This window comes from Herpailurus yagouaroundi, unplaced genomic scaffold (assembly GCF_014898765.1).
Source record: "Herpailurus yagouaroundi ecotype Mexico unplaced genomic scaffold, PumYag 191, whole genome shotgun sequence".
NCBI classification, from domain to species: domain Eukaryota; kingdom Metazoa; phylum Chordata; class Mammalia; order Carnivora; family Felidae; genus Herpailurus; species Herpailurus yagouaroundi.
Window position 1 is genome coordinate 15737555 of NW_024412422.1, and position 27555 is coordinate 15765109.

At 48.5% G+C, this 27555-nt stretch overlaps 1 protein-coding gene across 1 annotated transcript in view; it reads left to right on the plus strand.

Annotated features, from left to right (window-relative positions):
• Window positions 1-443: 443 nt before the first annotated feature.
• Window positions 444-27555, plus strand: part of TMEM132B (transmembrane protein 132B) — a 228180-nt gene continuing 201068 nt past the window's right edge. Inside the window, exons 1-2 of the mRNA XM_040444097.1 lie at window positions 444-495; window positions 7744-8635. Coding sequence (XP_040300031.1) covers window positions 459-495; window positions 7744-8635 — 929 coding nt within the window. The 5' untranslated portion in view covers window positions 444-458. The remainder of the gene's footprint in view (window positions 496-7743; window positions 8636-27555) is intronic.

A 27555-nucleotide genomic window follows, 5' to 3' on the forward strand; every position in this document is an offset into this window, starting at 1 on the left:
CGCTCACGGTGGGTTGTCGTGGGGCGTGGGGGTGCTGTCGTGTCCCTCGGGGGCCCTGCTGGAGCGCCCGGCGGAGGGATTTCTCTCAGAGCCAGGAAAAGCTTTGCTCCTTGCTTTCTCTTAGGGACAGTGTCCAACTAGTGACCTCATCCTGTGCTTTGAGAGCTGGGCGACCCAGAGGCCCATTGGCCGTTCCTTTGAGTCATGGCTGGCACCCTTGCAGTGTAGACGTTCTTTGCTGAGCTTTTCTCTAGCAGCAGAACGTGGTGACTGGGACGGCGAGCTCTCCCTGGAGCTGGCCTGCCTGGACAGAGCTCCCTCCCTGCTGCCTACCAGTCGTGTGATCTCAGGCAGGTCCCATAACCCCCCGTGCCTCAGTTTCCCCATCGGCCAGTGAGGATGACAATGAAATCCTCCTAACCGGAAGACTGTGAAGACTAAGAGTCACTACCTGTGAGATGCTTAGAATAGTGCTTGGTGCGTCACAAGGGTTAGGTGAGTGGCGGTGACGATGATGTCTCTATCTTTTGTCTTGTCACTGTCTGAATAGTCATATCTAATCCTTAACGGACTTGAGGGCCTGTACCCCAAGCCTTGCCCTCAAGGCAACGAATGATGTAATTTTTGCAAAGCGCCTACTGTGTGCTCAGTAGTGTCTTTGACTTTTTAGCGCAGTGCCTCTCCTCGTTGCTATTCCGTCGAATTATCCAGGGAACGTAGAGAACATTGGGCCCCGCCCGAGACCATCTGGATCTATTTGGCGGGCACGCCCGGGTACCATAATATGTGTTCTCTGGCACGTGCATCGGTGGAGCCACCTGGGTTGAGAACGATCGGCCATTAGGACCACACTCTGACAGATCAGTGAGGAAGGTCTCTTGCGGGTGCTTTACAAAGACGTGGCCACCTGGCACACTGGAAAGAGAGCCTTCGACACCTGGCCGTGCGTACCTGGGTTGTCTGGTGTGAATTGGGAATGCCACAGGCCGGGACCCTCAGGTGGACGACCAGTGGCCACAAGACTGATAATAAGCTACCAGGTAGGCTGGCGACGTGAGCGAAAATACGGGTCTGTGCGTGGAAGCAGGTTCACGCTGCATCGCCTTGGGGCTCGGGACCGTAGGTCCCACTGATCCCAACCAAGGCACATGCCCGGGGATGTTTCTCGGGTGCCAGACGCAGCGGTGAGGTGATGTTCTATGCGGGTCGCAGGGTCCCCGCCGTAGTTCCCGGTTTGCTGTGGGTTGCGTCGTTCTGGGAGGTTCCCAGCCAGAGGTACAGAGTGTCCTTCGGGAACACCACCTCGTGCTCTCGGCGAATCCGTGTGGGAGTCTCTTCCCGGCTCATAATGAGGGCGGTGGTGACAAGCCCTGTTCAGCTGGGCCTCACCTCTCAGGACCCACGTCACTCGACAGGCGGTGAAGAGCCCTCGAGGAAACCAGCAGGCTGAGTAGGACCTCATTTCACATTCAGAGCCTGGGCCACCTGGTCTGCCCAGTGGGGAAAAGGGCGGTGACAGGGAGACACTTGACGCCCCAAGAATGGTGACACTTGGGGATTAAAGCGAGGGGTGGTCGCTTCTCAGGCCATGGATGTGTTTCTTAGGGCACTGTCCCATGGCTTTACAGGACACTCCTGAATTCGGGTATCATATTTTGTTGCGATCTGGTTCGAGGACAAAACGAGGCCCTGCCCGCTGATTTTTACGGCTTTCCATATCAGCTTTCAGACAAAATTCGTGCCGCATTTTGCTTGGGTTATGTTGGGGCAGGATTGTAAACCCCACACTGTTATTTCAGGTGAAATGCACGCTTTGGCCACAATAAACAAGGGAGGAGGCACGGCTTTACATCTCCTGCAAATCAGTTTTTGAGAGGTATAAATTAATTGGCACAAATGATTAAAAAAACACAACAATCCACAATGAAAAAACACTATTAAAACCTACATATATTTTTAATTTCCCGTTCCACGCGTGTAAATAAGCCAGAATTTAAAGCTTGCCTTGGGCTTCCCCTACATTTTATAAGAAGGTAACATTTGGACTTACCTCTTGCTTCCTGAATCTGGTCGGCCGGGTGCCCACTTGGCTCCGCTGAAGGGGACCGTCATGCTGCGCAAGGCAGATGTTCCCTTTTTGCCCATTATTTCATGGTCAGGTTCACCTAGAATTTAAATTCCTGGTTTGGAGATGGGAAATAAACCAACAAGACACTAATTTAAATTTCATATGAAACGGCGCTTCTGCACGGCTTGACGTTGTCGAAATACAAATTGCCCCTTGGTGGTGGCAACAGCTAAAACTTGCCTTACGATGAGGCTAATTCTTGAAAGTCACTTCCCGCCTCCCCCTTCTGTGTTCCATCCAAATCCTACCCAGTCCCACGGGACACGTTTGGGAGGACGCGGAGGTCTGTAGCATGAAAGTCAACATATGGTGTGCGTGTTTACGTGTGTATGCGTGTATGTTCTATGTGATACATATTATGTATTATAATACATATTACATTTTAAGCAGGTTTGGGATAATTTAAGTAGAGTTTGGATGTCTGCTTTTTCACTCAACACAGCGTAAGCATTTTCTCGCGACGCTCCACGTTCGTTGAAATCGTGGTGCTTAATGTCACACACACAGTATGGCTTTCAACATTTGCTTAGTTGTGTCCCTCATGATGGGTTTTTACGTTGCTTGCAGTATGTTGCTGTGACAAGTCTTGCTTGTGACAAACCTACTTGCCACGTTGATCTCCTTTCTGATCTCTGGATTATTTCCCCAGCACGGTTGCTAGGTGGAGAATTACTGGGATGGGTCTTTCTTTCTTTCTTTCTTTCTTTCTTTCTTTCTTTCTTTCTCACTCTCTTTCTTTCTTTCTGAGAGAGAGAGTGAGTGGGACAGTGGCAGAGAGAGAGGGAGACAGAAGATCTGAAGCAGGCTCTGTGCTGACGGCAATAAGCCCGACGCAGGGCTCGAACTCACGGACGGTGAGATCACGACCTGAGCCGAAGTCAGATGCTCAACTGACTGAGCCACCCAGGCGCCCCTGGGATGGGTGTTTCTAAGGGTGTTAACACTCAGTTTCCTAATTGTCTCATATACATTGGCTGTGCCTGCCTCCAGACTTTGCCAGCTCCTTGGGGCAGAAATCACATCTGTCTTGTCCCCGTGATGGCCCTACACGCCACAGTGCTGGAACTGTGACAAATGACAAGTAAGTATAGTTTGATAGATAATCAGAGGAGTAAATGGGTAATAACTGCTTCTCCAGTAATTAATCTGACACGGCACTGGCCATATTGATGACACTTGAAAAGATCTTCCTCCGTTCCTTCCTTCCTTCCTTCCTTCCTCCCTCCCTCCCTCCCTCCCTCCCTTCCTTTCCTGAGATAACATTGACATATAAAAAGTGTATGTATTTTTTTTTATTTTTTTAATTTATATATGAAATTTATTGTCAAATTGGTTTCCATACAACACCCAGTGCTCATCCCAAAAGGTGCCCTCCTCAATACCCATCACCCACCCTCTCCTCCCTCCCACCCCCCATCAACCCTCAGTTTGCTCTCAGTTCTCAACAGTCTCTTATGCTTTGGCTCTCTCCCACTCTAACCTCTTTTTTTTTTTTTTTTCCTTCCCCTCCCCCATGGGTTCCTGTTAAGTTTCTCAGGATCCACATAAGAGTGAAACCATATGGTATCTGTCTTTCTCTGTATGGCTTATTTCACTTAGCATCACACTCTCCAGTTCCATCCACGTTGCTACAAAGGGCCATATTTCATTTTTTCTCATTGCCACGTAGTATTCCATTGTGTATATAAACCACAATTTCTTTATCCATTCATCAGTTGATGGACATTTAGGCTCTTTCCATAATTTGGCTATTGTTGAGAGTGCTGCTATGAACATTGGGGTACAAGTGCCCCTATGCATCAGTACTCCTGTGTCCCTTGGATAAATTCCTAGCAGTGCTATTGCTGGGTCATAGGGTAGGTCTATTTTTAATTTTCTGAGGAACCTCCACACTGCTTTCTAGAGCGGCTGCACCAATTTGCATTCCCACCAACAGTGCAAGAGGGTTCCCATTTCTCCACATCCTTTCCAGCATCTATAGTCTCCTGATTTGTTCATTTTGGCCACTCTGACTGGCGTGAGGTGATATCTCAGTGTGGTTTTGATTTGTATTTCCCTGATAAGGAGCGACGCTGAACATCTTTTCATGTGCCTGTTGGCCATCCGGATGTCTTCTTTAGAGAAGTGTCTATTCATGTTTTCTGCCCATTTCTTCACTGGGTTATTTGCTTTTCGGGTGTGGAGTTTGGTGAGCTCTTTATAGATTTTGGATACTAGCCCTTTGTCCGATATGTCATTTGCAAATATCTTTTCCCATTCCGTTGGTTGCCTTTTAGTTTTGTTGGTTGTTTCCTTTGCTGTGCAGAAGATTTTGATCTTCATAAGGTCCCAGTAATTCACTTTTGCTTTTAATTCCCTTGCCTTTGGGGATGTGTCGAGTAAGAGATTGCTACGGCTGAGGTCAGAGAGGTCTTTTCCTGCTTTCTCCTCTAAGGTTTTGATGGTTTCCTGTCTCACATTCAGGTCCTTTATCCATTTTGAGTTTATTTTTGTGAATGGTGTGAGAAAGTGGTCTAGTTTCAACCTTCTGCATGTTGCTGTCCAGTTCTCCCAGCACCATTTGTTAAAGAGACTGTCTTTTTTCCATTGGATGTTCTTTCCTGCTTTGTCAAAGATGAGTTGGCCATACGTTTGTGGGTCTAGTTCTGGGGTTTCTATTCTATTCCATTGGTCTGTGTGTCTGTTTTTGTGCCAAAAAGTGTATGTATTTAAGGTGTACAATTTGATGTTTTGATATAAGTACTCATGTATATATAATCACCACAAACAAGCTAATTAACATATACATTACCTCTACCCAGCTACTGTGTGCATGTTTCGATTTGATTTAAAATCTGTGCTCTTAGCAAATTACAACGTACGATACAGGATTGTTAACTGTGTCACACGCTCTATGTTAGATCTCCAGAGATTATTCACCTTGGACGGTTGAAAATTTGACCCCCACCCCCACCTCACGCCCCCAACCCCGGCCCCTGGCAATCACCACTCTAACTCTGCTTCCATAACTCTGACTATTTTAGGGTACTCAAGCGAGATCGTACAGTATTTTGTGGAGAACTGGCTTTCTGAACTCCTTCTTGGGGAAATGATGCATCAGCCCCTACGTGGTTGTATCTTTTCCCTAATCTCCTCATTATAATTTTGTCATCCTCTGGGCCAGGAAGGCTCACCAAGGACAGCCCTGAAAAGGCACCCCAAATGAAATCAATAGAAAAGTCTATTTTGCAGGGGCACCTGGGTGGCTCAGTCAGTTAAGTGTCCAACTCTTGATTTTGGCTCAGGTCATGATCTCACGGTCTGTGAGATCGAGCCCTGTGTCCGCTCTGCGCTGACAGCATGGAGGCTGCTTGGGATCCTCTCTCTCTCTCTCTCTCTCTCTCTCTCTCTCTCTCTCTCTCTGTCTCCCTCTGCCCCTCCCCTGCTTACACACATGCTCGCATGCTCTCCGTCTCAAAAATAAATAAACTGTAAAAAAAATAAAAAGAAAAGTATATTTTGCAGAATTCGTAATGGTTGCAGAAAACAATGTTACCAGGAGTTAGAGTGTATGGAGTGGTATTTGTTTGCCTTTTGTCAACCAGGGAGGCTACACTAAACCCACCCACCAGGTTGCATTTCTTTTTGCTCTGGCTTTAGGGCTGGAGATTTATTTCAGGGCAGGGGAGAAGCCCTGTTTGTTCTTGGCTTGATTTGCCAATCCTGATTCCTGGTGGACTCTCTTTATTTATTATTAAAAAAAAGTTTAATGTTTTTATTTATTTTTGAGAGAGAGAGAGAGAGAGCGAGCATGAGTGGGAGAGGGGCAGAGAGAGAGAGAAAGAGAGAGAGAGAGGGGGGGAGACACAGAATCTGAAACAGGCTCCAGGCTCTGAGCTGTCAGCACAGAGCCCGACACGGGGCTCGAACTCACGATCCGTGAGATCATGGCCTGAGCTGAAGTCGGACGCATAACCGACTGAGCCACCCAGGTGCCCCTACTGGTGGACTCTCCTTAGTTTGAAAAAAGCTTGTTGGGTCCGTGTTTTCCCATTTGAAAGTAACATACACACATGCCTATAGGGATACATACACACATACGCATGCTTATGCATATGTATATATTTTAATTAACAAAATAATACACAGTTGTCACAAATTTAAAGAAAGTAGATGTTAAAAGGTGAAACCTTTTCTCTGGTTCTATGGACACACAAACATAAATATACTATATACATGTGTATATATACATAGGGAATCTTGAAATAATACCCAAGTAGGATCATATATGATACATTTGTAATTTTTTATAGTTATTGATATATGGTGCACATTTCCCCAAGTATGTTTATGTAGCTCTACCTCATTTTTCTTAGAGCTGCCTGTTATCCACTGTAAAAATGTGCAGTTTAGGGGCGCCTAGGTGGCTCAGTTGGTTGAGCGTCCGGCCTCGGCTCGGGTCACAATCTCACGGTTTGTGGGTTCGAGCCCCACGTCGGGCTCTGTGCTGACGGCTCGGAGCCTGGAGCCCGCTTCGGATTCTGTGTCTCCCTCTCTCTCTGCCCCTCCCCTGCTCACACTCTGTCTCTGTGTTGCAAAAATTTTTAAAAATTAAAAATGAGCAGTTTATGTCATTTTCTGTGAATAAATCCTTAGAATGGTTTCATTGAACAGGTAGTGGTAATAGTAACAGTAACAGGCAAAGAGTGGCTGATGTTTATGGGGGTCAGCACGGTCCTGAGCACTTCATGTTTACCGACTCATTAATTCCTACAATAACCCAGTAGGGTAGGACTTGTATTTACCTCCTACTTTATATGAGGACATTTGAGGCACAGAGAGGCTAAAGTCACTTGCTCAGGTCGATCAGTCAGGACGTGGCGGCTTCAGGATTCACATCCAGGCCCCTGGCCCCAGCACACGCGCTCCTCAGTTTGTTCGCAAAGTGAAACTTCAGCCGACATCCTTGTAGATAAATCAGCGTCTGTGCATTCTCCCTGGTGTTTCGGGAGGAGAGCTTTCTAGAAGCGGGAGTGCGGAGCCATAGCTTCGCCCTCGTTTCAGTAAGAGTCACGGAGATGTCGGGGCGCCTGGGTGGGGGCTCAGTCGGTTAAGCATCTGACTATTTTGGCTCAGGTCACGGTCTCACAGTTCGTGAGTTCGAGCCCCGCGTCAGGCCCTGCGCTGACAGCGTGTGGAGCCTGCTCGGAATTCTCTCTCTCTCCCTCCCCCCGTCTCAAAAATAAATAAATAAACAAACACTAAAGAATCCCCTTAGAAAAAGAATCATGGAGATGTCGGAATGTCCGACGCGTCTGGGAGGGCTGGGCGGAAGCGTAAGTATCCGAGCGACGCAGCAGGTGGAGGTGCCACACGATGGCACGTGGGCTCGGGTGGGCATCACGGGTGTGCAGCCTCGTGTCTGTGGGGTGACCCCACAGAGAGGTCCTGTGAGCCCGCAGGCTGTCGGATCGGTGGCGGATGGGCTCCTTCCCGCTCGACACCGGCTGCTTTGGGGGAGTCCCCGAAGAGCCCCGTGCCGGGGCCCGGCGCGGCCAGGGGGCGGCGGGGGCAGACTGTGCCCCTCACGCCGGGGCCCGGCCTTCATTCCTCCTCTGCTTTCCTCTCCTGCACAGAGACCGAGAGCCGAGGGATCGTGGACAGCCTACAGAGGTTCTCCTCACTCCCTGCCTACCTGCCCACGAGCCTGCGCATCGCTGACGCGGAGGAAGCCTTCTTCCTTAAAGAGGCCAACCAGGACGTCACGAGGAACTCCAGTCTGCAGGCCCGGGTGGAGTCGCTGTTCATCTACCGGGCCCGGAGCCCCCCGACGGTCAACGCCAGCTATGGCCCGTTTTCAGCGGAGAAGCCCATCCCCCAGGACCTCTTGTTGACCTCCACGTCCTTCGGAAACACGGAGAAGTTTCCCTTCAGCTGGAAGCTGAAATCTCACATCCTCGACAGCTCCGTCTACTCCAACAGGCCCAAGGTGCAGACGCTGTTCTACGTGACTGGGACGCACTGGGATGACGGCGACCCCGAGGAAGACCTCCCGTGCGTCAAGATGTTCGCCTTCCCCGAGGCCAGAGAGGTGGCGGCCAGCTGCCGGCTGCGAGGGGACCCGGGGCTGTGTGTGGCCGAGCTGGAGCTGCTTCCCGAGTGGTTCAGCTCCGGGCTGGACCTGGAGCCCGAGGAGGAGATCCCTGCCCTGCTGGGCGGCACCGCCATGGAGCTCTTCTTCTCGCTCTACCCGGCCGACCCGGCCGGCCAGTGCCTGCTGGCGGAGGACAGCAAGTGGGAGAACAACATCCACTCCGGCCAGGACGGCCCCCAGCAGGCGTCTCCGGCCCGGGAGAGGATCGGGAGTGTGGTGGTCTACCCGACTCAGGACGACCTCAAGTGGTCCCTGGTGAGCCTGGACGAGAACGTCGTCGTCTCGGTGCCCCTGAACCTCGTCCGGGAAGGGGACACGGCCACCTTTTTGGTCTCCCTGACCAGCGGCTCTGTGGCAGACCACTTCACCCTCAGGTAAGTGGCCGGGCCGGGTCGGGCGGGGGAGAAGTCAGCTTGCGGTCAGTGAACTGTCCGTTAGTGATGGGGCGTTGGTCGTGTGCTGGGTGCCCAGGATAGCGAGGAGACTGACGGACACGGGATGGGGACCGACGCAAGATGACAGAGGAAAGCAGGATATTTGGGGGTGGGCCCTGGGCACCTGCATTTTCTATAAGCTCCCTGGGTTATTCTGCTGTGAAGCCAGGAATAAAAACAGGTGCTCGGAGAGCAGCATTTCAGGCTGGGAGCTAAGCTGTCACATGATACTGTGAACCCGTCACTGCCGGCCTTGGCTTGGCGGACAGAACCCTGTCTTTGCTGCCCGTAAGGGGAAACTTTGCAGATGAATTCCACCTTCTGACTACGCGACCGAGCTTTCTGAGATAGTGTCCCCGACCTCTCAGGCTTTCGTCGGTAAAGAATCCTTTGGTCAGGCAAACCAGCAGTCTCTATCTGTACGATGAAGATGCAGTTTTAGGGTTGCAAAAAGTGGGGAGCTTCTCTGTGCTGGGGGGCAAACCTGTCTTCAGCTTGTTTTGCTCACGAAGCTTCGTGGGATACCGGTCGGATCTGTGGCTCCGTCCTGGGGCAAGCCTTCTAGCGTCTCTGGGCTTCTGTTTCCTCATCCGTAGGGTCGGGATACTGACGGGGCGCGTCTCTCGGGGTTGCCGTGGGGGTTGATCAGGTTAGTGAGGCTCTTGGCACAGTGCCTGGTCTCGACACCGGAGGCTAGCCTGTGGTTATCCCCTAGTGCTCGGAGGCCAGGGGGCTGCCCAGCAAGGCTTGCTTTGTTTGGTTGCAGGCGAGACGTGGGAATGAATCGTTAATGCCGCACCGCGGTCCTTCTGATTCTGATGGAGGCCGATGTGCCAGACCACACCTGTTGGGGAGTGTGTTCGTTCGAGCCGAAAGGGTCCCGAGGCTCTGGCAGATCCCAGGAGGGGTTTTAGCCGCCTGCAGGAAGCACGGTTCCTATTTGGAGCCGCTTGAGTTAGTCTCGGTGACAACTGAGTCAGAACTTAGCTTGGACCCAGTCCTGTCCCAGTCACTCCAGAGGTGGGGCTGGCGTGGTCTAAAGCTCGGCTCTGGCTCTACAGAGATGCCCTTAGCTTCAGATGCTTGCGATAGACCCAGGAGGGCAGGGGTCTGGCTTCTGCACTCATACCACAGAGCGTGCGCCTCCTGTCCGGGCAGACATCACTAATCGACCGCAGCTCTTCAGCACTCCCTCTGCCGTGGCAGACAGTGTTAACGGACTGCAGCGTTGAGCCCAGGAGTCCCTGCAGCCCCTACCAGTCCCTGCGAAGGTGGAGTGGTTGACATTTAACTTACTTGCCCTCCTTGGTGTAGAGAGGACATCGTTGGGTGAGGAGTTTGAGGAAAGGGAGAGCTGATGGTCTGGTGGCCAGGGGAGCCTGGTTGGGAAGGCATTTCAGGCCAGGGAGGTGACGTAGATGATGGGGGACGGAGAACGGTCTGGGCCACATTCGAAGCTGTTGACATGCACGGACTCACGAAATTCTGCCAACAAACGACTCAAGGAGGCGAGTACTACCGTCATCGCTATTTTTCCTGAGGCACAGAGAGGGTAAGGAGCTTGCCCGAGGTCGCACAGCTAGAGAGTGTTGGGTGGGCAGTGGTCGGCTCTGGAAGGCCCTGGGGGCCCTTCATCCCCTCACAGCACCCTCTTCCCGCCTGGCAGACAGGACGGGCAGCTGGCGCACCCGGGCTGTGCACGCCCACCAGCCATCCCAGAGCTGAGGGTTAACTTAGGGAGGCGGAGGCCGATGCGGCTGGAAGGGGACCCCACGTGGAGAGTGCAGGGGGCCCCGAAGCATCATCGTGGCGGTGAGCACAAACCCTCGAGTCTGCTTCCCTCCCGCCGAAGTCGATTGGAGCGCTGAAGTGGGTTCTCACAGGGACTTTGCCTTGGGAGGTGGAGCGCGAACTGTGGGTGTGGAAAGAGACTTGGAGAGTTTAGGGGTGACCTGCTGAAGTCATGAGTTGGGCGAGCACTGGGTTTCGGGCACGGGGCTGCATTTGTGAGCCAGGAACCCCCATTTGGAACACTCTTCTGGGCCGTCCTCCATGTCCCGATGGGGACCAGTCTCCACCTGTTGAACCGTTCTGGGTCAGCATCGAGTCCTCCGTCCCTATGTAGGACTGTTCTTTTTTAAAACAAAAATTTTTTAAATGTTTATTTATTTCTGAGACAGAGACAGAGTGTGAGCAGGGGAGAGGCAGAGAGAGAGGGAGACACAGAATCGGAAGCAGGCTCCAGGCTCCAAGCTGTCAGCACAGAGCCCGACGCGGGGCTCGAACTCACAGACCGTGAGATCATGACCTGAGCCAAAGTCGGTTGCTCGACGGACTGAGTCCCCCAGGCGCCCCAGGACTGTTCTTTATTATGCTCTGTTTCGTGGCCAGAGAAAGAAGGCTCTGAAATTGTGCCTCACCCAACTGAGAACAAACGAGTCAGAGCTTCCTACGCCAAGGGAGCCAGTCACCACCACCTGTGTCTGGAGGAGACTCCAGGGCGGGCGGGAGTCGGGGGGCTCCTGGTGGAAGCCAGGGAAGGCTTGGGTCTGCTCGGGTCGGAGGCTGCCGGTGTGGGGAGGCTGGAGGTTGGTTAACGAGAAGTGAGCATCCTCTATGGTGGCCTTTTCTGCTTGGCCCAGAGCTAGAAGCAGAGGCAATGACAAGGAAGCCGGCAGCCACACCCCAAGTTCAGACCTTTCTGGGCTGGCGACTGACTGCAGAGGCTGTGTGGTCCGGCCTTTGGTCCTGGTCGCTGCAAGGTGGCGGGTCGGAGTTTCGTTACTGTACTTGGCCCATTTGTATATTCAGTCTCTCAGAATAAAACACTGTTTTTAGGCCTGGGGAAACGTGTTATTTCCCAGCATAACCGACTGTCTGTTCTAATCGTGTCTTTTATGAATGAAATGTGACATATTTCACCCTGGCTCGGATGAGGCCTTGGATCAAAGCAGGAACGTGCGAAAGATTTGCCGAGATCTAAGTGCAGAGCCGGAGACGCGTGGAAGGGGGTGGGGGGCAGATGTGTGCGTCTTCACTTGTCACGTTGCTGTGCTTCCGACCGCACGTTGTATCGGGGCCAGTTTGAACAACACTTGAGTTGATTAATCTCTAATACCGAAATAGCTTCTGTTAAACATTAGTATCTGAATCTGGCCATGCCTTGCAAAGCCTTTCAGCAAAGGGGTAGTAAAGTGGTTGGGAGGGGCCGGGGGCTGCCGGGAAGGCAGTGCTAGGCTGGGCTCAGGTGGGTCTTTGTTACACTTCCAAGAAAGGTTGAAATGCCCCGAAATCTTCCCCGCTCCAAATATAACGTCCCCGAGAGACCCCGGAGAATTTATGCCTGATTTATTAAAACAGCCCTTTCTCAGCTCCCACAGAGAGCCCCTTGGGCCGACCTCCCGTCCCGTTAAGCAGTGGTTAAGATCATGGGCTCTGGAGCCAGGCTGCCCGTGTTTGAATCCTGCCTCTGCCACGTTCCAGCTGTGTGACCTTGGGCAGGTTGCTTAATCTCTCTGTGCCATAGTTTCCCCTTCTACACACGGGGACAGCATATGCCTTGAGTGACTATGAAGTGTCAACTTTGTGCTCAGACAGCTTCTTCCATCATCATCTGGTAGCTGAGGCCAAACCCCTAATAACTGTGATTGGCTTTTCTCATTCTCTGACACTCTACGTATGAGTGACAGCAGACCGTGGGGTGCTTCCTTGCACATATCCGGAATCGAACTTCCTCCATCGCTGTGACCCAGGTGCTAGCCAGGGTCCTCTCTCGGCTGGACCCCTACAGTAGCCTGCCTGCCTCCTCCCTTGTCCCCTCAAGTCTCTTCTTGTGCAAAAGCCAGAGTCCTTCCACCGGCCTACAGGCCCCGTATGATCTGGCCCTCATCGTCTTCTTGAGCTCATCTGCTATGACTCTCGCCCTCACTCCGTCAGCAGTAGCCACCAGTGTTCTCAAGGACCCAGCCCCCTCCCAGTTTAACACTCGACCCCTGTCCCACTACCCCCTGCCCTGCTCTGATTTCTGACATATCACTTGACGTGTCAGTGACCTAACGTATCATTATTATTATTTTTTTTCATCGTTTATTTATTTTTGGGACAGAGAGAGACAGAGCATGAATGGGGGAGGGGCAGAGAGAGAGGGAGACACAGAATCGGAAACAGGCTCCAGGCTCCGAGCCATCAGCCCAGAGCCCGACGCGGGGCTCGAACTGCCGGACCGCGAGATCGTGACCTGGCTGAAGTCGGACGCTTAACCGACTGCGCCACCCAGGCGCCCCCTAATGTATCATTATTAATGGTTCACCTCTTCTGGCTAGAATGTGAGGTCTATGAGGCAGGGACTTTGATCTCCTTTGATGTGTCCTAAGGATCTAGAACAGTATCTGGTACATACTAAGTGCTCAGCAAACATTTGTTGGATGAATAAATGAATTTGGAGGTATTACAAAGCATTGTTCTTGGACAAAGGGTATGAATTGTCAGGGCTGCATGAATTCATGATGTAAATAAATAACAGCTTCATAGCTATTGAAGGCTTACACTTTGAGGCTCCAATTCTGGCAAGAGAGTCCTCTTGGCTGTAACGTGAGAAACGATTCACCATTTCTAATCAGACATGGTCTGTCAGTAATTACTGATAGTAATCACTGAACTTCAGTAATTCACACATCACCTGTGGAATCTTTTTGTCACGTTAGGTACCACCGTGTTCCTCCTTCGTAAGTCAGGTCATATCCATGTGCCTTCTTGCACTTTTTATTTATTTTTTTCTTTGAATTAAAAATACTTAAAAAACATATATATATTTAAAAAGGAAAGCTAACATTTGGCACCGTAAATAGAACCCAATATAACTTGTTCCTGTGAAAGGGTGTTATAAAAATAAATTTCAGGAACAACAACAAAACACTACTAAGTTCTAAGTACGTATCCTCAACCCGCAGAAAACTGTGAACCTGCAGCCTGGCCTCTATTTGAATATATTTTCTTTTTAACATTTATTTTTGAGAGAGAGAGTGCGAGCAGGGGAGGAACAGACAGAGAGGGAGACACAGAATCGGAAGCAGGCTCCAGGCTCTGAGCTGTCAGCACAGAGCCTGACGTGGGGCTCGAACTCACAGACTGTGAGATCATGAGCTGAGCCGAAGTCGGATGCTTCACCGACTGAGCCACCCAGGAGCCCCCAACCTGGTCTCTATTTACAAGGGGGTTGAGCATGTGCTGTAGGGAATTGAGTTCACACTCGCAAGTTCAAGTTCACATTCTCAATGGAGGAGGACAGTAAAGAAGCAAGTGAGCAAAATTATGCGTAACTGGAACCCATGCTAACTGCCATGATGGAAACAAGCAGAACACAGCATATTTACATTTTATTTCATTTATTTTTAAAACCTTTTGTTTTGGAATAACTTTAGACTTAGGGAAAAGTTTCAAAAGCTCCAGTGTCTCCTAAGGCTGACATTGCACATAAACACAGTGTGAGTATCAAAGCTATAGGAGATGAAATCTTGGAAGAAACAAACAAACAAAAAGTGGGAAGTTAACGTGGGTATACATTATTAACCAACCTACAGGCATTATTAAAAACTTCCAGGGCGCCTGGGTGGCTCAGTCGGTTAAGCGTTGGACTCTTGGTTTCAGCTCAGGTCATGATCTCCCAGTTTTATGAGTTTGAGCCCTATGTCGGGATCTGTGCAGAACTTGCTTGAGATTCTCTCTCCTCCTTCTCTGCTGCTCCCCCACTCATGCTTTTCTCTCTCTCAAAAAAAAATAAGTAAATAGGGGCGCCTGGGTGGCTCAGTTGGTTGAGCATCCGACTTCGGCTCAGGTCATGATCTCACAGTTCGTGGGTTCGAGCCCCACGTCAGGCTCTGTGCTGACCGCTCGGAGCCTGGAGCTGCTTTGGATTCTGTGTCTCCCTCTCTCTCTGTTCCTCCCCTACTTGTGCTCTGTGTGTCTCTCTCTCAAAAATAAATAGATTAAAAAAAATAAGCTTAAAAAAATCGTAAAAAAAACCCCAAACAACTTTCAGTTGTTCCCATAATGCCCTTTTACTGCCCCAGGGTCTAGTTCAGGGTCCCACATTGCATCAAGATGTCCTGTCACCTTAGTCTGCCGAATTCTGTTCCCTAGTCTTTTTTTTCCCTCTTTCATGACCTTCATAGTTTTGAGGCATGCCGGCCAGTTATTTTTGAGAATATTTCTCAGCTTGAGTTTATCTGAGGCTTTCTCCTGATTAGGTCAAGGATGTACATATTGGGCGGAAAGCCAACGAGGGGCTGTGTCCTCAGTGCGTCATACAGGAGGTAGGTGATGTTGTCTGTGTCTTATCACCGGTGATGTTGACCTTGGTTACTTAGCTCTCCACAGCAAATTTGTTTTCCCACTCTTTGTAATTAGGAATAAAAACATCTGGGAAGATACTTGGAGACTATGCAAATATCCTTCTTCACATTATACTTTGGCTCATGAATTTCGGCATCTATCAGTGAATCTTGCCTAGAATGTGGTAATTTTGGTAAAAATTTATTTACTTATTCATCTGTTTTATCAGTAGGCTCTACACCCAACATGGGGCTCGAACTCATGATCCCAGGATCAAGAGTCACATGTTCTACTGACTGAGCCAGCCAGGAGCCCCTAATGTGGTAATTTTTAAAGAAATCAATTAGAAATGAATATTATAGAACAGTCTTGGTTCTTCCTGGTCACTTCTTATTTGAATGTACATAAAGAAGTGAGCCAATAAGCAACTCGTTAAGACTTTGTCTGCTGGGTTCTGGAACCAAGGAAGATTGTCTGTGCCTTCAAGGGCTCTAGAAGGCTTGGAGGGGAACTGAACGTTCTTGACTCGAAGCATCACCTAGAAATGCAATAAGCCCCTGAGGAAGCTGTGTGGACAGGGAGTGAAGCCAGAGAAGGGAGATCAGTGCAGTCTGCAGGAGTTAACCAGGGCAGGCTTCCCAGAGGAGGAGCCTACGGAGGATGGGTAGCTTTTGACTAATGAAAGGAAAACAGGAGGATGTACATGGATGGGGCAATATGACCAAAGAGCGTGGTGTTCCCAGGACACTCTTGGGAGGCACGTTTTCTGAGTGGTTAGAGTTAGTGAGGCTTGCGGTCAGGTCTGAGCTCCTCCTTACTGACTCTGTGACCTTGTGCAAGTTACTGCACCTCTCTGAGCCTTCCCTTCCTGTCTTGTGTAATAAAACTAGTCATAGCACCTGTCTTTCAGGAAGGCTACGAAGAGGAAACAAGATCACGCAGGAAGGCACTTGGCCGTGATTTTGCCTGTGATGTTCGGTGCCACTGTCGGCAGCATCTGAGAGGATTCTGGATGCTTCCTCCAGTACCCGCTGCGGGGGACCCGATGCTCACCACAGCTACCGAACGGGCACCTGTCACGTTCCAGGCTCCCCATTAGAGTCTATGTGTATTATCTCGTATCATCCTCAGGACAGCTCTGGAACTTACCTGTGTCCACTACTTAGAGATCAGGAACGGGCTCCGAAGCACTTGGTCACTTGCCCGAGGGTCGCAGGGCCAGAAAGGGACAGAGCCAGGTCTGCCCGATCCAGAGCCCATACCTGTCTCATGGTCCCCCGTTTCGGATGTTAATAATCTCAGTGCTTACTTTCACGCTTAAAAAAAAAAAAACCAGCAACCTGTTTGGTGAACGTGACTCAGGTGTGCCACAAATCCGGGCTTTATTAATTTCCTCCCCAAGGAAAACTCCCGATTTCCCAGACACAGGAGCTCTGACACCTGTGGTCTTGAAGCCCAGATCAAGTCTAGAGCTTAGGGCTGAGATTTCGGCAGAGCTTAGGAAGGAGGCAGGTGATCATTTCCCAAACAAACCATGACTTGCTCAGCATGTTCGACTAGCCCCGCTGAGTTTAGTCAGCCTGTTTCCATTACTTAGTACATGGCGCGTGGCCCCACCTCTGCCTTGTTTTCCCTCCCAAGTGCGCTGGAGTCTGGGAGTTCTGATGGAGGCTGGCAGGAACGAGTGTCCATGTCAGAAGCTTGAGGATTCTAACTACAAAAGGGGATTTCGATTTGCGCAGAGAGCTTTAGACCAGGTCACAATTTTGGAAAATTGGAGTATACCCAGATTATAGTGGTGCCTGAAAATGTAGCAAGTGATGAGCTGGGCCAAGCCATGCTTTGATGTTTTGGTTTTTTTTAAATGTTTATTTTTATTTTTGAGAGAGAGTGAGGTGAGGGGTGGGGGCAGAGAGAGGGAGGGAGAAAGACACAGAACTTGAAGCAGGCTCCAGGCTCCGAGCCGTCAGCACAGAGCCCGACGTGGGGCTCGAACCCACGAACCACGAGATCATGACCTGAGCTGAAATCAGATGCTTAACCGACTGAGCCACCCAGGCGCCCCTTGAACTTTTTTAATGTTTATTTTGTTTTTAAGAGAGAGGGAGAGAGAGAGAGAGAGAGAGAGAGACAGAGAGAGACAGAGAGAGACAGAGAGAGCGAGAGAGCAGGGAAGGGGACAGAGAGGGAGAGGGAGACAGAATTGAAGCAGGCTCCTGGCTCTGAGCTGTCAGCACAGAGCCCGACGCGGGCTCCAAACCCACGAACCGGCAGATAATGACCTGAGCTGAAGTCTGACACTCAACCGACTGAGCCACCCAGGTGCTCCCGATACTTATCACTGATCCTGGAAGTTGTGCTAGGAGGTTGACATGATTATCTTCAGGATATTCTCTTGCCCGTGGGCATAGTGGGGCAGCAGCAGTTGTGGTGGGTGTTCCCTTGTGCCAGGTTTTTGTCTCCAAGTGGCTGGGATGTGACTGTGGCTAACCTTGTCACTCAGACTCATGACCCTCTTTCCTCTCCCTCCTTAGGGTTGCCTTGTCCCGGGCACCAGCTCCCCGATCGTAATGTTTGCAAGGCATTACATCCCCCCACTACATCCCCCCATTACATCCAGTATATCGCTGGATGATTGTTTCTGCATGTGTGTGTGCACATGCACGTAGGTGTGTGTGTGTGTGTGTGTGGGTGTGTGTGTATGTATGAAGGTGCATGTGTCTCTCCTCTGGTTTGGTTTGACCAGTGGTGGGCCTTGGCCAGAGACTGGGCAGTGCAAAGAGAGAAGGGACAAGACAGCTGGTCTCCCTCATCCCGTCCTGCGGAGCCTCGGAAAGATACGTGACGTCCTCAAGGCCCTGAAGCCACGAAGTCAGGATCTGAACCCAGGCCTTTCCATTCCCAGAATCTGAGTGCTTGGCTACCATCGTCTGCTCAGAGAGGCCACATCTAGATACGGTTTTGCTGCAGCATCCATCAGACAGAATGGATAAATAGCTAGCTAAATATATATACAATGACTTCTTGTCACAGTTGTTGGATAAGTCTCTAAATTCTAAGTTGAAGGGGAAGAGGGGAGCAAATTATCAACTCATACCTACAGCAGGATACAGTTCAGAACGTGCAGTACAGTTCTGTTTGCTGTGTGTAAATGCGTTCGTGTGTAGTCAGTGGCACAAAACACGCGTGGGCATCGTGAACACCAGTGGCAAGGGAGCTGGTGTGAACGTACCCAGGGAACTTCAGCTGTGTCTGTGTGTCTTAATTTGTCAAGCATGTTGGTCGGAGTTATGAGTGTTCATTTGTTCATTTTGCCATTCCCCGTGCTCTTTCAGATGTGGGAAATATTTCATAATTGTAGTTTGCCCAGCATTTTATTGTGAAAAATCTCAGACGTAGGGCAAAGTTGAAAGAAATTGATGGGGAGAATCCTTACGCCCACCACGTAGACGCTACCATGACTATTTGGCCACACTTGCCTCATCACTTACATCTCCATCCATCGATCCATCTTATTTTTGGATGCATTTGGAAGTAAACTGCACGTATCCGTTCCCTTTCTTCCACGTAGCTCAGCATGCACACCATTAGCTGGGATTCAACATTCATGTGATTCACATATAGATCAACGTATGGAAAATTGCCATCTTTTTTACATTTTTTTTTTTCTTTTCAACGTTTTGTTTTTTTATTTATTTTTGGGACAGAGAGAGACAGAGCATGAACGGGGGAGGGGCAGAGAGAGAGGGAGGCACAGAATCGGAAACAGGCTCCAGGCTCCGAGCCATCAGCCCAGAGCCCGACGCGGGGCTCGAACTCACGGACCGTGAGATCGTGACCTGGCTGAAGTCGGACGCTGAACCGACTGCGCCACCCAGGCGCCCCGGAAAATTGCCATCTTAACAACATGGAATCTTTCAGTCCACGAACATGGTGTATTTCTCCATTTTATTTACGTTTTTAATCGTCTTCAGAAGTACTTTGTAGTGTTTAGGGTATAGGCCTTGCATGTTTTTTATTAACTGTATTCTTTAGTATTTTAGTTTTAAATAATATTATAAATGGGGTTGTTGATCTTTTTTTTTAAATTTTTCTAATTTTTCATTGCTGTGTGTACCAATACAGTTGGCTTAAAAATTTTTTTTTAACTTTTACTTATTCTTGAGAGACAGAGACAGAACATGAATGAGGGAAGAGCAGAGAGAGGGGGAGACACAGAAACCAAAGCAGGCTCCAGGCTCTGAGCTGTAGGCACAGAGCCTGACGTGGGGTTCGAACCCACAAACTGTGAGATCATGACCTGAGCTGAAGTCGGATGCTTAACTGACTGAGCCCTCCGTGTACCCCAAATACAGTTGGCTTTTATGTTGTGTCCTGCAGCCCTACCAAATTCACTTATCTTTGTGTTTGTCCTTAAAGTGTGTCTCTTGTAGACAGTATATAGTTATGTCTTGTATTTTTATCTACTTTGACAGTGTCTCTTTTGGTTACAGAGATTATTCCATTGATATTTAGTGTAATTACTGAGGTGGTTAGACTTAGAGACACCATTTTATTATTTGTTTTCTATTTGCTTTGTCTGTTTGCTATTTCTCTGTTCTTTCCTTCCTGGCTTTTTTGGGGATGATTTGAATATTTTAAAGAATACAAGTTTAAATTTTCTGTAGGCTTTTTAGCTGCACTTTCTTGAATTATAGTCCTAGTGGTTGCTACAGGGATTGCAGTGTATACACTTTTCACATTCTACTTTGAGTCACCACTTCTTGTAAAATGTAGATAGTGGGTCCACTTAACCACCTCTTATGCTAACGTTATTTTATGTAGTTACACTTTAAATGCCCTAGAAGACAATATCATAATTTTTGCTTTAAATAGTTTTACGTATTAAAAGGAAATTAAGAGGAAAAAGCAAAAAACAAAAACCAACAACCCCCCCACCCCCCAAAATAGCTTTTTGTATTCATCTAGACTTTTGCCATTTCTGATGCTTTCTTTCCATTCCTTTCTGGGGGTCTGTTTTTTCATCTGGTGCCATTTTTTCGCAGCTTGAAGGGGTTCTCTTGGCTGTATTTTTGGAGTACATATTTGCTGGCAATTAATTACCTTTGTTTTCTTTTATCTGAAAATCTTTCTTCTATCCTCATTCTGGAAGAGTATCTTTGCTATTTATGGAATTCTAGATTGGAAAGGTTTTTTTCCCACTTTTAAAGATGTTTAGCACTTTATTTTTTTAAGTTTATTTATTTATTTTGAGACAGATAGAGAGCATGAGAATAGGGGAGGGGCAGAGAGAGAGAGGGAGAGAGACAGAATCCCAAGGAGGCTCTGCATTGTGAGTGCAGAGCCCAATGTGGGGCTTGAACCCATGAACCATGAAATCATGACCTTAACCGAAACCAAGAGTCGGACGCTTAACTGACTGAGCCACCCAGGTGCCCCAATGTGTTGTTTTTCTTTTGTTGCTTTGTTTGTTGTCTCTGCCTTTCAACAGTGTGACTATGATGTGCAGAAGCATGGCGTTTTCAAGTTTATCTTGCCTTGGGTTTGTTGTGTCCTTGAATTTGTACATTTATGTCTATCTCCCACTTTTGGGAACTTTTCAACCATTTTATATTAAAAAAAAATTTTCTGTCTCTTTTCCTCACTCCTTTGCATGTCAATTATAGGATATTATTTAGATCATTTGCTATTATATAACAGTTCTCTGTGGCTCTGTTCATTTTATCCCCCATTTTTATACTTGCTCTTTTGACACTTGGATATCTTCTATTGACTTATCTTCAAGTTCACCGAATCTTTCCTTTTCATCTCTATTTGGCTATTAAGTTTATCCAGTGAAATTTCACTTACAGATATTGTAGTCTTTAGTTCTAGATGTTCAATTTTGTTCTTTTATTATAATTTTTTTTATCTGCTGAGATTTCTTGGCTTTTCATTCACTGAGAGCATGTTTTCTTTTCCATCACTGAGGTCAGTTATAAATTAGTTTTAAAATCGTTTTCCTGGGGTGCCTGGGTGGCGCAGTCAGTTAAGCGTCCGACTTCAGCCAGGTCACGATCTTGCGGTCCGTGAGTTCGAGCCCCGCGTCAGGCTCTGGGCTGATGGCTCGGAGCCTGGAGCCTGTTTCCGATTCTGTGTCTCCCTCTCTCTCTGCCCCTCCCCCGTTCATGCTCTGTCTCTCTCTGTCCCAAAAATAAATAAAAAACGTTGAAAAAAAAATCGTTTTCCTGTCATTCTAATGTCTAGTGATCCCGGAGTTGGTCTCCGTTAGATTGTCTTTTCACTCTTGAATGAGACTTCTTTTTTCAAATCTTCAAATTTTGAGCAATTTTGGATATTAATCTTGGATATTAAGAACGTCATGGCGTCATGACTCTGGATTTTGTTATTCTCCACTGAGTGCTGTCTCCTTTGTCTCAGCAGACAGTTAATTTGGATGGACTGGATGCGAAAATCTTTTGGGTCACAACTCCAGTCTCGGCATCAACCTTTTGTCTTGAGCTGAGATGTTCTGAGGCTGGTCTGCATATACATTGTTCAGGGTTCAGCCACAGATATTGGCAGGTGTAATTTGGGCGTGCCCTCTCCTGCTCCTACCCTTCCGTGATTCCCTTATCTCTCTTTAGCTGCCTCAGAGACTATAGACTCAGTCCTCTGCTTCCCCCTCCTGCCCCAGCCACCTCCTCCACCCCCATGCAACAAAACAAAACAAAACAAAACAAAACTCCTGCATCCCTCCCATGGGTGGTGCTTCCTCGGCCTCCCACAAGGATGATTGCACTATCTTTCAGGCTAAATGCAGCAAAAATGGGGCAGTCCTTTCTTAGAGCTGTCCTTCTCTGAGTGTGTGCTCCCCCCCGTGATCGGCCAGTTTCTGTTCTCTCTCCAGTCTTCAGGTAGCTGCTGTTTCCCTTATGCCTCACTTGCTGTCCGCAGGTGAGTGGGGTTTACTCCGTCCTTCCCAGGAGTACGTGTAGCCTATTTATATTTCTTGCAAATACTGATAGGACTGGATTTATGTCTGTTCTTCTGCTATTTTCTGTTCATTTGCCTCATTTTTTTTTTTTTGCCCCTCTATCTTCCTTCTTTCTTGATTTCCCTTGAATTAATCAAATATATTTTGTGATTCCATTTTAATTAATCTGTTGTGTTTTCTAAAGCTGTATCTCTGAATTTTAAGTGGTTGTTATAGGGATTTAATATGCATCTTTAACCTTATCACGATGTGATTGGAGTTGACATTTTGCTACTCTGGGTACAATGTATTTACTTCGGAGCAGTGTGGTGTCACCCCGCCCCCCCCCATCCTTTTGTGCTTTTGTGGTACATATTATATTGATACGGGTTGCTTTTGGATACTTTGAAGATTCTCGTTATTTTGTAGACGCTCGCTTGGATTTGTCTGGTGCTTCCTCGTAATTAGATTAAGGTTCTGTGTCTTTTGCATGAAGGCCACAGAAATGGTGCTGTGTTCTGACTGCGTCCTGTTACGTGGTGCGTGGTTTTAATTCGCCCTGTTGCCAGTGAGCTTACTTTGTTCACCCAATTAAAGTGGTATCTGCCAGTGTTTCCCGCTGTGAATATACTGTTTTGCTCTTTGTAATTAATAAAGATTTTGTGGGGACTTACTGTGACTTTATAAACATCTCCTTCCTCACCAAGCTTCCAGTGTATCACTTGTGAATCTACATTCACACCGGATTATGATTTCCTTTGGTTGAATGGCTTTGCCCCGTGGAGGCAGCAGGGAAAGAGTGCAGGGTGGGCAGCAGTAGACAAACCAGGGTAATGATTTTCTCTGTGGCTGCACCTTCTGTAGGACACATGCTCTCCTCCTGTTGACCCTGCCAGGATTTTAGCCCCCAGTGACGGCCACGGTCCTGGGATTTTGGGTCACACCGCCCACGGCCTGTACCTCTGTGGCATAGGGGTGGGATTACTTCTTGCTGTTGCTAAAGCATGGGCTGCTTGGCCATTCACTGGTAGGTTTTTACTTTTCCGTCCTGCATAACCAGTTCTCTGTAGTAAACGCTCTCTGTTGAGGTACAAAGAGTTGCTTCTGTTTCCCTAGCTGGCCCCTCTTGGTAGAGAACAGGACCATCGTTTCAGTTTGGGACACTGACTTTGAGGTTGCCTGTGGGACATTTAGATGGAGGGGTGGAAAGGCCAGGTCCAAATGTGGGTCTGAGGCTTAAAATTGAGGTCTTTCCTGGAGACACAAATTTAGGTGTCTCTGGCAGTTTGATCCTAATAATGGAAGCCTTGGGAAGGATGAGATTTTCTGAGTGAAAATCATGAGAAGTGACAAGGTGAGCCTTCAGAAGAGCAGCCAGAGAAGGAGCAGGAAAATAGGGGACTGTGACGTCACATAAGCCAAGAGAAGTGACAGGAAACAAGGGGGCGTCAACAGACTTGAATGCTACCTGGAGGTCAGGCAGGAAGGGAAATCGATCCTTTGCATTTTACACTCAGAGGTCACTCGTGACTTTAATGAGATGGTTGATGGATTTGTGTGGATTAAAGCCAGACTGAAGGGATTTGGGGGTACAGTTCTGACTCCAGTTACAATGTGTGGGGTTTTCCCCACACCGAGCAGTTCTGCTTGGCTCATGAGGGTCCCACACTCTGTTGTTTATCACAGTCCTCTTTGCTCCCCACTGCTGCCCCAAAACTGGGTAAAAATTCCGAACCTAATTTCGGTGTGTGTGTGTGTGTGTGTGTGTGTGTGTGTGTGTGTGTGGGGCAGGGGGTGTTCCCACCACCGAAAAACAACCCTCTGGAGAGCATCAGTCAGATCCTACAGGCTAAGGGTTCGTTCCCACAAGACTGCCCCTCCCCACTCTAGATGTCACCCAAGTGCAGGTGGTCACCTGTGCTCCTGACCGCTTGGATCTAAGCCACAGGTTCCGACAACCCTCTCCATGGATTTGACACATTTGCTAGAGTGGCTCACAGAATTCAGGAAACTAGTTTACTCACTAGATAGCTGGTTCATTTCAAAAGATATTAAAGGGTACAAATCAACAGCCAGATGAAGAGACACGTGGGGCAAGGTCTTGAACAAAGGAGCTTCTGTCCTCATTGAATTTGGGGCCCAGTATGGTGGCCAATACATGTGTTTTGTTCAGCATTCTGGAAGCTCTCCAAACCTTGTACTTTTCGGGTTTTGTGGAGGCCTCATTACACAGGCACGGTTGATTGAATCGTTGGCTGTTGATGATTGAACTCAGTCTCCGGATTCTCTTCCCTCCCTGGAGGATGGGGGTAAGACTGAAAGTTACAACCTTCCAGTCACATGGTTGTTTCCCCTGGTAACCAGCCGCCATCGTTAGATGCTTTTCCAAAGTCACCTTATTAACATGAGCTCAGGTATGTTTGAAAAAGAGCTTGTTATGAATTATCAAGATACCTTTATCACTCTCCCCACTTATGAAATTCCAAGTGTTTTAGGAGCTCTGTGCCAAAAATGGGGACAAAGACCAAATATATATTTCTTTAAACATTTTTTTTAATGTTTATTTATTTTTGAGAGAGAGAGAGAGAGAGAGAGACAGAGCATGAGCAGGGGAGGGGCAGAGAGAAAGAGGGAGACACAGACTCCAAAGCAGGCTCCAGGCTCTGAGCTGTCAGCACAGAGCCTGACATAGGGCTCGGACCCATGAGCCGTGAGATCATGACCTGAGCTGAAGTCAGACCCTTCACCAACTGAGCCACCCAGGACTCCCGTATATTTCTTAGTATAAGTCACAATATCACAGACGGTGAGTGATCTGTAAGGTATATTACTTAGGGATTCAGGTCAGCTCCATGTAGAAACCCCAAAGAACAATGACCTTGCCCTGAAGACAGGGATAGATTTGGAGAAAGGCAGGAATGTTTACAAGTAGGTACCAGTGGATGAAGGGTGTCAGGGCATCAAAGATTGTGTGATTCTCTTGACCTTTACCTCATTGTCACACTATGGCTGCCACGGTTGTGGTCATCATGTCTACATTTCATGGAGAAGGAAGGAAGAAGAGAAGGGGGTGGCAGTCATGTGGTCCTGAGTCTGCCTTTCTTTAAGGAGCCTTCCCAGAAGCATCAACCAACATCTTTTGACTAATACTCAGTGGTCAGAAGCATTCTCATGCTCAAGCTGGTCCAGCATGAGTAGGGAACTGTAGGTGTTGAACTGGGTATGCTGCCAGTTCCCTCGTCCCAAATCAGGGGTTTCTTGACAAGGAAGAAATGGAGGAAGGGTGGGGTCTACCTCCATGATGTGATGGATACAGGGAGGGCGGTATCTTCTAGCATCATTCCTAGTGTTTCATTGGGAAGAGGAGGGGAGCGTGGAGAGTAAACTGGGGACCCCCTGGTATCAGGGGGCTTTCTTCCCCCTAAAGCTGAGGGAAGCCTGTATGGGTTCTAATGCTGAAGTAACGCCCCAAGTCCTGGTGGTAACGTGGGACTGATTCCCAGGGGCCTGAAGGGACTCTTCAGGGTACCTTGTCAGTTTCCAAGACATAATTGGGCAGCTGTCTTATAGAGTGGTAGAGAATTTTACTTAAAAGGGAAAAACAAATAATTACGTGCACAGTAGGTCTGCTCCATGTAATTAATGTGGAGCTGGTTTAATGTCCTCTTTCCGCATTTTGTAGTTGCCTGCCGATGACTTGGGAAGCAAATCGTTTTAGAGAGATTCCAGAGAGCAGTACCGATCAGAGACGCGAGCTGTACTTTCTGATCTTTTCATTCTGACGGGTGGGGTACTGTTTGGTGACCGTTTCACCAGGTCTCCAATAAAAGTGCCGCGTCGTGGTCATCTCTCTGTTGGTTCCTTTAAAAGGAAGACTATACCTCTGCCTCCATCGTGTTAAGGTTGACGATCACTCACTGTCATTTAGATGGATTTCGTAAAACCAGGAGGAAGGTAGGGAGTTATGTAATGGTGTAACCTCTAATCTATAATGTTAAGGTTAGATATAATTTTTAATTGCAATTCTTTCTCTCTGGTTGGGCTAAATCTACAGAACTTTCTGTAAGAAATTCAGTACTCATGCCTCTTTGTGCTTGGGGTATTTTATTCAAACTTCTGGTCCAGCGTTTAAGCCAGCACATTACAATTAACTGAATTTGTGTCAGTCTCTTTGATTGTGAGCTGCTTAACACAGGGACTGCTGACTTGGCAGTCTGTGTCCCCAGCTAGGACTGTCAGCCTGTTTGAGCTCATGAAGCCTCCCTTGAGTTGAATTAAATTTGAAATCCAGAAGAAGAAAACTTGCCAGTTACCTCCAGGGTCCCAAGTAATGATTTTTCCTCACTTACGGCAACATAGTTGCACTTGCTGCTTAATAAATTCCCTCGAAACGGGAAAACCAAGATCTTTCCCAGTACTGGTGCCCTGTTGGGTTTAGCGGAAGGAGCTTTCTGCCTGCCCTTGGCGTTGGGAGGTCAGGATCAGTGTTTGGAGGTGTTTTCCCCCCCCGGAGGGAAGGAGTAGAAATGAAGACGTCCATTTTGCATTGGTTGGGATCGCAATTGGGGATACTTGACGCACAGTATTTGAAATTCTGGTTGGGTTCAAAGTAGAAAGACAGGTGGAGGTTAAAGGCGCCTCTGTCGTTGCAAATGTGCGGCAACTGACTGTGACCTAAGGGGGCAGGAGAACGCCCGGCCGGATGTTCGTAAGGTGCTAGTCTGCCTGTCCTGACCCATCTCCCACCACACGCCTCTTTGCTCATCTTGTCCGACTGCTGGTTGTTTTCTAGAAACCACCAAGTTCACTCCCATCTCGGGCATTTTCTTTGTCCTTTCTGCTCCCCCATGGTGAGCAGGGCTGGCCCCTCGTCACCATTTCACTTCATCCCTGGAATACCCCGCTTCGCAGAGAGGCCTTCCCGACCACCCCCGAGGGGTCCCCTATGCCAGCCAAGCTTCTGTTATCCTCCCATGTCCTTCATGGCACCCACCGGTCACCACCTGCAATGGACTAAGCTATGGATTCGTTCACTTTATTGTCCGGTTCCCCCACACTCGAATGTCGGCTCAGCGCAGACAGGGACCCGTGTCCCCTGTGCTAAGAATTGTGCCCGTTTTGTTGTTGGAACTCAGTAAATGGGGAACACATACACCTTCACATCTTGGATATAGCAGTTAACTCATGTGGGTCAATGCCTGTTACAGGCTGAACTGTGTTTCTCTGCTAAATCCATATGTTGAATTCTTAACTGCCCCCTCCCGCTCCAAACAGGGTCTTTATTTATTTGTTTGAAAGTTTATTTACTTAGAGAGAGAGAGAGAGAGAGAGAGAGAGAGAGAGAGAGAATCCCAAGCAGGCTCCGAGCTGTCAGCACAGAGCCTAACGTGGGGCTCAAACTCACGAACCGTGAGATCAAGACCTGAGCTGAAACCAAGAGTCGGACACCGACACCCAGGGGCCCCCAAACAGGGTGTTAATTTAAAGGGATAAAACGAGGTCATTGCATGGGCCCTAATCCAGTATGACTGGTGTCTCTCTAAGAAGAGGAGCGGGGGTCGGGGCGCCTGGGTGG